At 37.0% G+C, this 15,053-nt stretch overlaps 1 protein-coding gene across 4 annotated transcripts in view; it reads right to left on the bottom strand.

The window, feature by feature from the left end:
* Positions 1-15,053, bottom strand: part of LOC103179286 (syntaxin-binding protein 5) — a 114,886-nt gene that overhangs the window by 64,364 nt on the left and 35,469 nt on the right. For all 4 annotated transcript variants that reach the window (XM_042333587.1, XM_042333583.1, XM_042333585.1 and 1 more), the window contains exons 5-9: positions 12,993-13,127; positions 10,303-10,366; positions 6,874-6,957; positions 5,235-5,358; positions 4,733-4,811 (exon numbers count right to left, since the gene is read on the bottom strand). In XM_042333587.1, coding sequence (XP_042189521.1) covers positions 4,733-4,811; positions 5,235-5,358; positions 6,874-6,957; positions 10,303-10,366; positions 12,993-13,127 — 486 coding nt within the window. The remainder of the gene's footprint in view (positions 1-4,732; positions 4,812-5,234; positions 5,359-6,873; positions 6,958-10,302; positions 10,367-12,992; positions 13,128-15,053) is intronic.

The raw sequence follows: 15,053 nt of genomic DNA, 5'->3' as shown, positions 1-15,053 counted from the left end.
CTGAAAGAAAATTGAACACAAGCATAAAGTTTGGTTATACCTTTACACACAGGTTAAACACTTGTTAGCTTTTTTGGACAATTGTTTTCCCTTTTTTCTGCTCTCTCTGGAAGGCAAAGACTTTTCAGCTCAAGAATTCAAAAGGTATTTGACAGTAGTTCCTGCACCTTAACCAAATGGTCATTCTTCAGATGTATCAGCGGGTTACTTGACTGTGGACAGTTTGCACAACCAAGTCCAAGTCTGTTCTCACCCATGCATAATATAAGCAGAAGAGTTACCAGATGTCAAACGGGAGTGGGAATCCACTGATTTGTTTTCCTCTCCATAGTTCCATGGGCACAGATGCCAATTATAACACCCTTACTAAACCCTAGCTAGGTTCAGCATATCATTACAAAATGGGAAATGAGCCTGCAACTTTCTGTTCAATGCTGCAACGAGCAGTAGCTTTCTCCATTCAGTCAACAATGCAGCAGTATCTGTGTTTTTTATGAATATTTTCAACAGCATTTCAAAGTAATTCATGAATATTCCAACATTTGACATTGGGTATTAAGTATCCAAAAGAGACCCTTTGATCTTGGGGACATCAAAAACTGGAAGTGATGAAGAACGAAGCTGGCAACTAAACGTTCAAGTCAGGTTATAGGTCAGGTGAACTCCATCATTATCCACCTACAAATAGATGTTCTGTTATGACAGCCGAATACCAGACAATGGTCAAATCTTCCATAATGACATGTGCAGGTTAGTATACTTGGTACTCACTCAACTGTGATTGGAAACAAGGTGGGAGGGGGCTTCTCTGGCAAAACCTCCTCTACTTCCTTGGGGAGGACTCAAAGGAGCCATGTCAAATCCTCAAAAAGCATATGACATTTGAAAAAAAATTGGAGCAGATAATCTTGGGAACAAGAACAGAAACCTCTTTTCTTCTTCACCCTGCTGCCACTTGTGGGAAGGCATTGGGCATTCTTGCAAGTATCAATGGCTCCACTGGAGATAGAAGGTGCCCTTCTCTTCCTTATAACCGATTTCCAGCCAAGCGGTTAAGAGCTGGTGCAGACTCAAAAGACCAAATGGTCCCCTTCTGTGCTGTAAAATTCTATGACTATGATTTATAGGGAATTGGACCAATGCATATTCTGGAGTGACTACTGGCCCCTAAGCAAATGCGTGAGTGGGAGAAAAGAGGCCAATCCTGATTGTTTGTTTCTAGACAGTTATATTAATGAGCTCATGATTAAGCATTGATTGATTTTATTCCTTGATGGATACGTTAAGGGGTGTTTCAGAGGAAGGAGCCAGAAGCTACACAAAGGTGCCCCAGAAAAAAATGGAGGCAAAGGAAAGACTTTGAATAGGCTCCAATACTTACAGCACCAGGCAGAGAATGGCTTTAGGAGCTCTCAGATAGCAATAGATAAGTATAAACTGTAAGGTTCCCAAATGACTTGGAATTACTCGAGGTAGAAGAATTACTCAAGGGAGAGTTCTTCAAAGACAACAAGATAGCAACTGGGATTTGCTTACTGGACCTCGCTATTGTAAACAGTGTCATTTATTCAATCAACATACAGTATTTTTCTTAGTCTTCTCAGAAGCATAGGACACCAGTCAGTACTGAGTCATGCCTTGTGCCACTAACTGAGATCTCCAGAGATGCATTACAGTACGAATATACCCTGATTAGTGTATCCTGATTAAATCGAAGAAGCCATAAATTATTGCATAGTGCAAATCAGAATCAAGAATACATTCTTTCTGCAACTAGTTGAGTTCTCTATTTTAGGCTTTCACCAGAGCTAAACATCAAATGCCTTTTGTGTAGCTTCCATTATAGGCACCCGGTCTGCCACATACCTGTGGTATTAAAGGAGACTTTGAGGAAACTAAAGCCTTGGTATCTACAGCAGAAGTAACAAGATCTGGGGAACAGTAGCCAGCCTAATCTAAAATTATACTGGTGTCAGTCATAATGGAACACACAAAATTATCCTGATGCAAGAGTAATAACCCAGGTGACATCAACCAAGTTATTGGGATTGGATTGATGCCACAGACAGAATGAACCAACAGGGTATTGAAAACAAATGAATGTATAAGACTAAATAGACCTTCAAAATTATAAAACTCTCCAAATTGGTTGTGGATAAATGTTTTGCAGAAAGCATGGGAAAAATAATCTAACCATGTATCAGTGTGGGACACTGATGCACCGTGTAGGAATGGAAAGAATCATGTGTCAATGATTTAATCGAGCTAACAGTTTTAAAAGATCATCAACTTCCATGATTTTCTTAAATTGTAACAGCTCATAAACTACTGCAGTAAATTTAGTATCAATGAAAGCCTTTAAAAACAAAACGCTGATTCAACAGGCTTTGGGAAAATACAAACTCTGTACAGAGGTAAGAGAAAGGGTAAAATGGTCTATGAGGTTCTGGACTCAATTGATTATTGAGCGCTCTGGATATAATGGCCTTTCCTACCTTATGTTATTTTACTACCCCCATATAGAACCAAATTCTAAGCAGATGCAATGTTCATGGACAAAATATGAGCCTTCCCAATTCTGTTTAAACCAAGGGTAGGAAGTGTTAATGAAGTGGAGAGCTACAGACGGTACAAATATAGACCCACATTGAATAGTACAGATCTCTCAATTAATATAAAAAAGCACATTTTAAAAACAAGATGTGGACATGTTTGCAACTACTTTGCTGCTTTGTCACCTCACCTCACTGTCCATTACTCTTGATGCTACATTCTGTAACATCAGCATGCTTCATAAATATTTAAATATCTAAAAATAAGCTGACTGGGTCTGTTTAAACTTTCAAATGAAAATGGGTAACAGGAAATCTACAGGCTCCTACATTTAAAAGAACAGTCTTAATGATGAGTTTTGCCAGGAAGCATTTTTAGTCAGGTCACCATTTCTTGAAGTTAAAATATTTAGAAAATAAAGCATTGAAGAATGCCATTCAGCCTATCTATCCCAAGATGATGCTCACCTATCCAGAGAAATTAATTATTCTAATCCCAATTTTCTGATCATTCCCTTTACCAGTTTATATTCTTCCTCCACAAATTCTTTTTAAATATCATTATAACCCCAGGCTCAGTTTTAAGGAACGATTCTTGTAAAACTTCTTTGTACAAGTGAAAACAGACCTATTTTTGTCCAAGCTGAGACACATATCCTCTCTGTATTTTCTGCAATGGAGTGTTCAAAACCACATGCGTTGCTCTGATTGTAGCCTAATCAATATCTTGTAAAAAAAAAACAATACCTCTGTTGTCCCTCAATTTCTAAGTCTAGAGATAAAGTAAAATGTTTCACTCAACTTTACATGAAGTAAATCAATTTATCATTCTCTGCATCAGAATCTAACCCTTTTCTCTTTTGTCTGTAGTGGCTCTCCGACTACAGTACATCACTTAACTTCAAACAAAGGAATAGTAACCGAGTTCCTCAGCAATGTAGCTCTGCTACTACCCATTAGGAAGCAAGAAAAAAAAATAGATTGTTTGGCCTCCGATTTCCCTCTTTTTATGGGGAAATGCATAGACATCTCTCAGCAAGTACCCTAATACAGTCGAGAACAAACCTCAACGCAAAGGACAATGCAAATGAGTGCGTGGTGCACTATTGTAACAAATACAATAACTGTCCAGCAGAAGTCTTCATTGCAAAGACCCATTGTACAAAGACATGCATTGATTATTTGTACGCTATAGTAGCATATCTATATTGAAATAAAATTCTGCAAGGTTACATTTGTAGATTTTATGAAAGATATTGCTAATTAAGAAACATTCTACTTTTCTATTTTCTATTTCATACCACAAAAAACGGCTTAACTTGTGGATATGAATATACATTCAATTATACGCCATTGAAATAAGGTTACAAATTTCATTAGAATAGATATGAAAATCCAATAGTCCAGGCTAACAGTGCCTGGCATGAGTAGCAACTGAGAAATCTATTTGAAGTACTAAAGTCCATAATACATGACATTATCAAGGCTGAAAAGAACAGGAAAGAGGACAGCATACAATATGCTGCAAATACATGATGCCAAACTTGGGTTTTTAACAGTATCTAGATTGTCAATAAATGAAGCAGAGATAAGTCTTGAGGTCCTGAGAAAGAATGAATCAGAGTAGAATTGGATTTTTTAAATTTTACTAGAGAGGGTGCGGGAGGGCAATATATTTAGAGATTGGGAGGGAAAAGGAAAGAGGTGTGAATACTTATTAGTACCTATAAATGAAGAAAGATGAAATACAATGGCTAAAGATGTCACAGGTAAGAAGAAAACAAGCTTTTCTCTGTGTCCAGTTATGCTAAACCTGTATCTGAATGTGATGCGGTGTTCTAGTCTTGAACTGACATCAAAGTAGAGTTAGTTATTCAGGAAAAATTAAATAGTTGGCATTCTTGGAGGGTACTTTAGCATGGAAGAGATGTGACCCAACAGCTCTTGTTGGGATCAGAGAATGAACTTATCAAATGTAGGAGATGGTACAGGAGAAATGGTTTTATGAAGAAGCAGAAAGGGTTTCAATTTGAACATTACCTGCTCTCAACCTGACTCTGTAGTGTTTGTTGCTTATAAAACTGAAAATACAATAGGATACAGTTCCCTAGGTACTGACATCTCAATGATGAATAGAAAGGTTTGTTGTTTTAAAACATTTCTTTAAAAAATGTACTTACCCAGATTTACTTGTTTTGTATTCTACTTTTAGGATTGGCTTGCATGGTTCGGGTTTCTTTCCATCTTTTGGAAACTTTCCTGAAAAAAAAATTATTATTAATTTCAACCTTTACTCCAGAGCTAAAGTGACTGAAAACCCGCAAATTATTCTGCATCTCAAAACATGCTGTTTATCATCCTCAGTTTCAGACGTTGAGAGGGCATCATCATTTCATATAGCAGCAAGACTAAGCAGAACAATTAAGGAACATAGTTCTCTGTTTTACTTCCAAGAAGGGCCAGAAAGGGAATGAACAAACTGTGCCTTTTTCATCTGAACTACAAATATCCATTCACCCATTCAAAATAAAACAATCAATAGTAAAAGGTAACAATTTGCAGAAAAAAGGCAGACATTGAACCTCTATGTATTCAGTGGGCAATTACTGCTGTCTCTAATAGAAATCTTGGAATAGGGTAAATATTTATTAAAGGCCATCATGTCCATATATTTCCACTTACCGTGTGGTGTAATGATCTGTGCAGGCTTCAGAGGGGATTTTACATTCCAAGTTGTAAGGCTGCCATCTGAATGGCTACAGGTGAACTGTTTCCCTTCATGATGCCAAGCAACAGAATGGATAGCCTGCACAACAGAAAATATTTTTGCTATTGGTTTGATAACTGAGAACATTAATATAATAGACACGATTCTAACATATCATTGAATATATCGAGTTTAACATTATGCTTCCATAAACTATAGTTTAAAAACATCCAACAATAATAACAGAACATTTAAAATATGACTTAAAAACAAAAAAAAGACAGTAATGTACATTTAAGCTCATGAAAATACCTAGATTAAGACCACTTTTGAAAGAGTAAATTTTTCTTTTGTGGATTTGCTGTAAAAGCAGAGTGATTATAGAATACTCTCAATGCAAGTTTAAACAAGAACAGAATAAGAAGCCTTTACTCAAAAAAAAATTACCCTACTCAATCTGATATGCTCTCAAGATCCCGTGATTAATTTGGTCACACTGAATTCAATGTTTCCTTGCAACTAAATAAATATGTACCTTTCCAACTATCACAATTAAAAGGCATTTTTATCACAAAAATCAACCACAAAAACAATCACATCTGCAAAACTCATGGCTACAGTTGCAGCCAAAGCCATTGATCGATCACCACTGCAGTTGGGCTCAAAAACTTCTATAACATTTGAATATTTATAGCAACAAATCCAACATATGAAACCTGAAAATACGAGTGAACTGAAAACAAAAACTTGGCTAATTCCAAACATTGGATGGTATTTGATTTCTCAAATTTATACAAGCTATAGCCACCAATCGAATGTGTAGTTTTTTCATTGTGTATTACCTTCATTGTTCTGTTTTAGAAGTTAAGGACTTTAGTAGAACAAAGTGGAAAAACACCTCCACATTTGAGTCATTTTATATATTAGGGCACTACTTTGAATTGTGACATGCCGCAACCAATATACGTGTTTGAATACTGACACTGAGCTGAGTAATCACCTCAGTTGAGACCTCCTAGCTTCACAGTAAGTTCAGCTGACGTATATCCTACAAGGAAGAGTCATGGGTACTTCTCAAATCTAAATTACACTAAACTCCATCAGGCAGATACATAATTAAAAAACGGAAGTTGGCATCATCTGAGTTGCCATTTCAGCCACCCCTGCGATCAACTACTTGATTCTGCTTTTTTCAACCATCAAAGGCTCCTGACAATGCAGATATATATCCAATAAAGGCAAATGCAAACAATGAACATAATGGTCACAGAGGAGGACTTGTGCAGTTAAGATGATAAGGACATGGAGGCCCCAGTGTAATTTAAGTTGCCACTCTGAAGCTTAAAACTTAAAGCTGGTGAGCATGCAAATTAAATTTAAAATCATATTTTTTACACATATCGAAATAATATTGATGAAAGAAGATAAGAAATAATAAAAGGTTTGAGTGCAGGGAACAGAAATCCAATGGCTCGAGAATGGAAAGTCTCTTAATAAGGTTGTAATTTTCAGGCATAGGTGAATAACAGGGTTCCAAGAGAAAAGTAACTAGAAATGCAAATGCTTACTCATTAACTTCCCAACACCTTGTATTCTTATAATATACACACTTACCTCGTCATAGCTGTATCTGTACTCCCCCTTCTTTGATTTCAGATCCCACAATACCAGAGTTCCAGACTCAAAACCAATTAAAAGCTGCAAAGCCAAAAAGGGAAACATAAGGCCGTTTACACCACCCAAGTAAAGGCTATATGTAAAGCACACAATTCTTCTACTTAAGTAAAGCATGTACAAATGCTGTAATGCTCCCCCTCGACTAATAAAGTCCATGGCTATGGTGATTACAATAAACAATAAAGCTGCAAATAGACAATGTTAACTTAATTTTATTCAACTCCAAAAAGGTATGAGACACCAAAACTTGCCAAAAATGTTACATTTCAGACTGCATCCTGTTGCCTTAGCACACCTGATAATATTTTTCTGAACTTTCTTCCTTTGTTATTCATCTTAGACACTTTTAAGTACCGGTCAGACAAATCCTTTTGTGGGGGAAGAGTTCTAGTTTATCTAGTCATTCCTTATTGCTTATTCCTCTTACAAGGAATCAGCTTCATTCCTCTACTCTGCATTGTTACTTGAGCAGTCAGCTCTCATGTCACAATGACCAGAAGGGTGTGCAGCGCTCAATGTGTAGCCTGACCAGAACACGACATGTGGGAATTTGATTTTAACTGATTTGGTAATGTAGCCCAGATCCTGTTTGTTCTGTATATTGGCACTTTACAGTGTTTGGATAAGGTGAACCGCAAGTCAATTAATACATCTAAATCTCTTGCAACTTGCTCTTTGGCAAATTATCTCTTCCATGAATATTTGTACATTCTATTTTACTTCTAATATTTAGCCCTTTGCATTTGCCGCACATTCAACTTCCATCTCCTCAATTTGGGTTAATCTCCTTCTGGCCAAAGTCACAGAAATGAACAACAACAAATTGTAGCCAATCTTGGCACTATATCTTGTGTGCAGCGAACCTCAAGATCAATACTCTGTCTAACCTAGAATAACAATATTTTTCATTATGCAGAGAACAACTTCTGTTTTTATGCCCTACTTGCAATTTTCCAAGAATCCACATGCCTTCATCTTGAAATTGAGGAATGAAATACTGCATTTCACCTTTCCAGCTCTTCTGAAGCTTTCTTGTTTCAGTTAGATGGAGGACTAATGCGTTCACTCCATAAAGACAAATTATCTTCCGCATGACTGCCTAACATCTGCACAGCTTGCCTATTGCCTAAATCTGGAGACGTTTCATAATCTAGAATGTCATCAAAGAGAAGATCTAACATCAAATTCTGAAAAACGGATTACTTGAAATCTAAACATGGGCAAGCCAGCACAAACGCTATTGCATTTAGGAATAAAGCCAGACACATGAAACTGCAGCTGTAGCAGAGAACATTTTCCATCGGGGGAAAGAGAAAGAAAAAGCTTTTTTTTTTATATAAGATTTTATTACTTTGGAATGTCCCAAAGCACTTCCCAGATAATCACTGCAAAATATGACTAGTCCTGCATTCGAATTTGGAATCCATTTGCACCAGCAAGGTAGGACAGCTTTGAGGTGAATGCCCAATTAATCTAGGGAATTGACAAATACGTGGAAGAAAATCATCTCATTTTGGGGATCTTTAACATTGACCTAAAAAACTCTTGCAATATTGCACTGAAGTGTCAGGCTTGTATTTGAGCTCCAGGATAAACATGAGGCTTGAATCCACAACCTTTTGATTCAGAGGCAAAAGTGCTACAAAACAGACAGAAGGTTCTTTTTGAAGCATGCATACCTTTGACGTTTCGAGTGCAATTGTGGTGCTTAGCCACAAGAAAGCAACCTCCAGAAAAATCAAAAACCACTAAAGGAACCTCACTGATTTCAATGACTCTTTGGTGCACTGCATTGCAGTGCATATATTGGTAGCAGTTAAGTCTGCAGTGTGGTCAGAAAGGTACAGGCCAACTTCGCTCAGGCGAAGAAAATGTGTACATGTTGTGGCTTTGTACAAGATTGTCAGGGATCAATGTAACTTTCATTCATTTCTAGAAAGCTTTGGATCAAGTGCCTTGTGCTACTCATGTGGAAACAATTGGGTTTCAAAGCCAAATACTGTATCTCATCTTAGTTGCGTAACCTAGCTCCAGCTTCAGGATGCATTTTAAGAGTTGACAAATTGGTGGTGGTGGTAGTCGGGAGGGTGGGGGAAGACAGAAGTGACATGATTCAAATAGATTGCTGCAAGGTTACCCACTATCGCTCATCGTATTTGATTTCTTCAACAGCAATGTATTAAGTGATATCAAGATGAACATTTAAATGTGTTCCAAATTTTTGCTACACCACACCAATCGGGAGGATATCCAGCAAGTGATGCTGCTTCAGCTCAAACCTGTGCTCGTCAACTGGCTTAAAACCAATTTATCCTTCTGGGAGTATATAAATGAGGTAAGATGGCTCCATGGTGATAATGCTAGGTAAAGGGCAAGCGCAGCTGAATCAACTCTCTACTTGTGATCTACTGATTCAATACTTGAGCTAGGCCAAGATGCTAAGGCACTACTGATGAGTGACCAGCCTGCCTGACTAGACGCATAACAGAGACGCGATCCTTTCCACCCAGCTCCTGACTCCTGAATTATCAGTTCCCTTTCTATTTCTATGTTGAAAGAAATAAAAATCCAGAGGTCATTCAGTAATAGCTGTATGTGTTAATTCAACGCTCTCACACCACCAAGCTCTGCACCACGTCAAATTCAGTATCTTCATTACTGTCATTAGCAATTGGTGAAAATAAATCTGAAAGCTCACACAAATGGCAGAATGAGGTGTCAAATATGTTGTCTTTTTTTTTAAAAAAGGAGATCTCGATACTTCTGCTTCCTATTTATGACCTTGGCAAATATACTAGAAATGCTTCTGTTTACACAGTACATCAAGTTACGTAGGAAGCACGCAGAGGAATATATAAACAAGATTTACAAGGACAAAACAACTGAGAAGATTAACAGCAAATGACATTTAAATTAAGAAATTCAAATTATTCCACACAGTTTACTAAAATATCAAGTATGACTGAACCAGATTTATTGTGAAATGACTAAATAGAAAATCTTAAATTGTATTGTGTGCCAGCAACTTCTGGGGCCATACACGCAGACTGCATATATATATATTATATAAAAAAAGTCTTTATGAAAACAAGAGTTCTTTGTGCAGCTATAAATGCATTGGAATGTCAGGTCTGAAGTATGGAATAACTGATCAAGCTGAATAGATGGAACAGCATCCTCTCATGTCTCTACCTTCTCATGTAAAACACCTCAGTTCAGTAGTTCAGTAACTACAATATTTCATGCGCAAGACAGAAGAAATCTTGTTATGAACATTTGATAGCATATTTCACTTCTGTTTCTGTTAAGGCTAATTTTAAACTAATAACCAGTTATACCAGTAACTGTTCTAAGGGTTATATGTACCTTGCCTTCATCCATGGGATTGTCACTGATGTGGACAATGAGTCCTGGGTGCGATTTAGATGACCTGCAATTAAAAGACTTATTTAGCTGGCAGAAAAGGAAAAAACATGGGTTCATGCAAAGTTCTGAAGAACAGAACACAAACCATCTATTAAATTATATGAGTCACAAACAATCTAGCAGTTTTATTATAGTTACAGTTATCACTGTTTGTTTTAAGCTTGAAGATACAAATTATTGAATCATTCATTTGTCATTAGTGCTCCACTCAGTTCTACATCATGTCCAATGTATTATACTCCTGTAAAAATGTACTTGCTCTATTCAACTTGCTTTGCATTTTAGATAACTATTTTGTATTTTTAAATTATTTTTAAATCAAGCATTATTGTAGTTGCAGTGCACTTTGGTCTTCAGTCCCCTTTCATATTACATGAAACAAGACCACCAATTAATTTTGAAATTGTTTTTAAAAATTATTCGCCAGTATTCCAACAAGAGAATTGAAATATGTGAAACAGTGGACACCAACTCTCCCTTAAACATCAAATTTTGCAGAGATATAGTCCTACACACATTGGCTGCTTCCCTCAAGTGACCATTCTTTATGTGTGAGGTAGATAACTGTGAGCAGGCGAGGTGACAACGAAGTTGATCATAGTGGAGCCCTAAATCATTCTCACCCAACTCCAAACAATGGATGTCAATCACAAGTGGGAACTTTGCATGATTTTTTCCCCAGTCAAAAGGCAGAGGATACCTGTTAATACCTGTATTGCTGTTCTGGCTATGATCCGCTAACTCAGCACAGGTCAGAAAGCAAACCAGTTTTGCCTTGGCAATGCCTTTACCAAATGAACTGTCAAGGGACTTTTAGTGACTTAACAGCGCCAATACAATAAAGGAGGCAAATTTAATCGTAGCAAACTAAACCAGGAAACAGTAAGAGTCAGCACAGAAATACTGATTCTGCAAACCTGGCGATGACCATTGCCAGGAAGAAGAAAGCGTTTAACAGGAGGGTAGGGGTCAAAGCTAAACAGAAAGTATATCAAAACAAAGCTTTAAAAGTGGAAACCCAGTGAGTCATGTAAACAAAACCTACCACTGAATTCTTCCCAGTTCAATTTTGCCACCAGTACTTTCCTCCCCATTTCAGCAACCACTCAAACGGGACATTGAGGAGAGTTGAACAGTGGGACAATAAGGGATCTAACACTACTCACCATACACAAAGAAATTAGACAATGCCCAAAGTGTTACTTGTTTAAACTGAAGTGAACACATAATCTGCTAAAACTGGACAAAATCCCATAGTGACTGGATTTTTTTTGATGAGTCACAACAACAGGACTATTGATGGCAGAATATAGTTTCAAGCTTTATAAAACAGATCAACCTACCTATCCAGTATGAGAGAGAAATTGCAAGCCTTGATGAGTTGTTCTACATCTCAATGTCAACATTATTGAGGGTCTCCTGTTTGACCCCATCATACCTCTTCACCTCAGGCACTGATCACATCGACCTGTATGGGTGCTCACCACGGAGCCAGTGAGGAACCTCATCTTGTTCGAACCCCAACTATCTTTCACACGTTTCATCCGAGTACTCACTAGTGCTGCTTTCCCTCATCTCTGCAGCATCACATGCCTCTTCTTTGTCCCAGTCTTCTGAGACTCTCATCCAAGTTTTTGTCATCTCCAGGCTTGATTATCCCAACACACTCCTCACAAACTGAAATCCCTCTCCACCTTCAAGACCTATCTTAAGGCCTATCTGTTCAACCATACTTTGACACTTTTTCCTTCCCCCATCACTATCACTAGGCTCACAGTGTGAAGCGAATTGAAACATTCTCCTGTCATAAATGCAAATGGTTGTTCCAAGGAAAGGATCAGTAATCAATGTAAAATATCTATTCTATTTAATCACAGATACCCTATGCAAAATACCTGCTGTCCAAAAGGTAGTTTGAAATATTTCACATCTTTTGTTAATTTGGGGAGCAACTTATTGAATCCCTTGGGACTGGGAGTAAATAGATAGCAAGTGAAAACAGAAAATCTAATATAGCACACAATCCACAATCTTCCTACATGATTACTATGGGGAAGGGAAGGAAAGGTCAGTTTGGTCACTTGGAAGGTTTTGCATTCAAACATAGATGGATACCCTGATTTGACCGTTTTACCATTGGTAAAATGAGTACCTTTGAGAAGGGGGTGGGGGCAAGAGAAAAAGACAGACAGATCTCTCTACTTATCAAACAGAGAAAGCAAGTAGGCAAGTTAAAGTCCTAACAAACACGGGAGTCCTAACAGGATGAGTACATTACTATACCCAGATTCCTCTTTATTTCCGTCTGTTTCCCTGAATTATGCTTGAAACATTTTACTTCAAACCCAGCATTTTATATTTTGCATGTATCTAAACCAACTGCACAGATTCACAAAGGAGAAAAACTAAAAAAAACTTCTGAATTCAACAATAAAGCACCTTCTTAAGTTAATTTTACACTAAGCTTTACCATCCTTTTTGGGATGGATAGAGGAAGAAAGATTTTGAAAAGAATTGGTTCTACTGATGTAACTACACTCGACATTTGTCAAGGTTAATACTGTTTAAAAGATGTTTGCACAGGAGAAATGTAAGCAACCAAGCAATACAAAAATAGACCAAACACTCACAGTTCGATGGCTTTATTCCACATAATGACATAGCCTGAGAGAGTGAAAGACTCTACATTGACAATATGTACATTGCCTCTTTCTGTGCCAACATATAACCATTTACTCTGGAAGGGCAGATGGCAAAAGGTTATCCTGTAGGGAAGAAAACAAAGTTAAAAAAAAATGAACAACCTAAATACAATATAATTTTCTTCACCTAAAGAATTTAACTTTAAAACAGCTGCCAAATAATTATTTTTTGAAGAAACAGTAATATTGCTGAGCTTGCCACTGGTGACTCAATGTTCTCTTGAGAATCACAAATGACAAACGATCTGGCCAGTGCGTCGTTCTTTTTTTATTTCATATCTCATTCCAGAGTAAGATCCGACCAGTTAGTTTAACTGATAACATCGTTGATGCCACTAAATAGTTATTAGAAGCATGAATGGTTCACAAAATAAAGTACATTCATAGATTAAAATACTATTTGTATTGGTTTACAGTATATACCATTGATTTTGCTTACAATGTAAGACAGCTATAAGGACAGGGAGTGGCTCATAGGTAAAAATACTTATCTCATTTATGCACCCCGTACTAATAATTTTAAGTACAATTTACATTTGTTAAATACACCTTAATTAAAGGGATCCTTCAGCACAGCCCACAAGATAAAAATGATACAAGGTCAGGCCACTGACAAACAGAAGGGAAATCCTTGCATAGTATATCTAATTTTCATGCACTATTTACCCATTAATCTCCCTTCTAAATGCAGTCCCACTAAGCTTGTTTTGCCAAAAACCCAGCAGGTATGTGGTTAAAGACAACCCAGTTTCACTTGCGCTCCTGGAATACTTCAAGCCGTGAATTTCTGCTAAGAAATACAATATTCATATTATACATAGACAAATGACAAAGCCACCTTCCACATGATATTCTAAAAAATACCAAAATCCGTTCCAATACAGTGTGAACTTCTTTATCTTAAGAAAAAGAAGTCTTTTAAGATCCAAGGTAAGAAATGACATAACCAAATACCTTACTGAATTCTTGACTGACTAATAATCCTGCAGCAAATCAGGTTTTTCACTTTATATGAAACACTTCTAAAACTTTAATCAAAGAAATACAATACAAACATACCTTTACCCCCTTCCAACTAAAGAGATGGATTTTAGCTGCCTCAACTGGAAAGGTTTTCCATTCTGAACTAATTTACTCAGAATCTGCTGCGTCCCATTAACCGTTAATACTACAGTACATATCGAGTGATATCTTCATGTCACTATTAGGCTTCTTTAGCCTTTTACTACGTCATGATGCTTCTATTGCACTCAGTGAACCTGCTGCATAACGTTAAGAAGAGTCAAATGCAAACTTTAATACACTGTTCTATGTAGTATAAGCATGAATAGGTAACCATCACTTCAAGGCTGTAATCCTTTGCTGTTTAGGACTTTTGTCCCTTAAATTCCAGCCCTATAACTCCCAATTACTTCATCGAGGACTGGACAACAAAACGTTAATAGTCAAAAGTTGGCGAAGTCATCTCAAATAAAACCATTCATTTTCTCTCTTCTCCAATGCCTTAGAATCAATCTAACAGATTTCCTCTAAACTGCTCAGCAGCCCAGGAATAACTTGGGTCAGTTTATTTTTGAACAGCTACAGCTACATCTGAACACACAACTCAAGTGTTAAAAAATGTTAACAGAAATATACACACATTACGCACCTCCACATAGTTTAAGAACAGTAGACAACAAGAACTGATTCTCCACAGAATGAGCTCAGATATAGTGGACATTTTGGGAAAAAATATATAGTTTCCCGTAGGAATGAAATTACAGCAATAGCACAATCATTTCTAATTAGTTTTGTGAACACATTTATAATGGGCATTCCTCGACTCAATATGTGATCACAATGATTTTAGGATGATCTTAATCTGAATTAGTAATCCTGCAGCGGTACAAGAGATCAAATGCACTTATAGTAAGGATCATGCATAATCAGCAAGATTTGTTTGGAGTTTATAGAAAATACTCATGAAAAAGATATTGATTTCTACAG

This window comes from Callorhinchus milii, unplaced genomic scaffold (assembly GCF_018977255.1).
Source record: "Callorhinchus milii isolate IMCB2004 unplaced genomic scaffold, IMCB_Cmil_1.0 Scaffold3, whole genome shotgun sequence".
NCBI classification, from domain to species: Eukaryota; Metazoa; Chordata; class Chondrichthyes; order Chimaeriformes; family Callorhinchidae; genus Callorhinchus; species Callorhinchus milii.
Note: the sequence above shows the minus strand (reverse complement) of the source record. Positions and strands in the feature narration are given on the sequence as shown.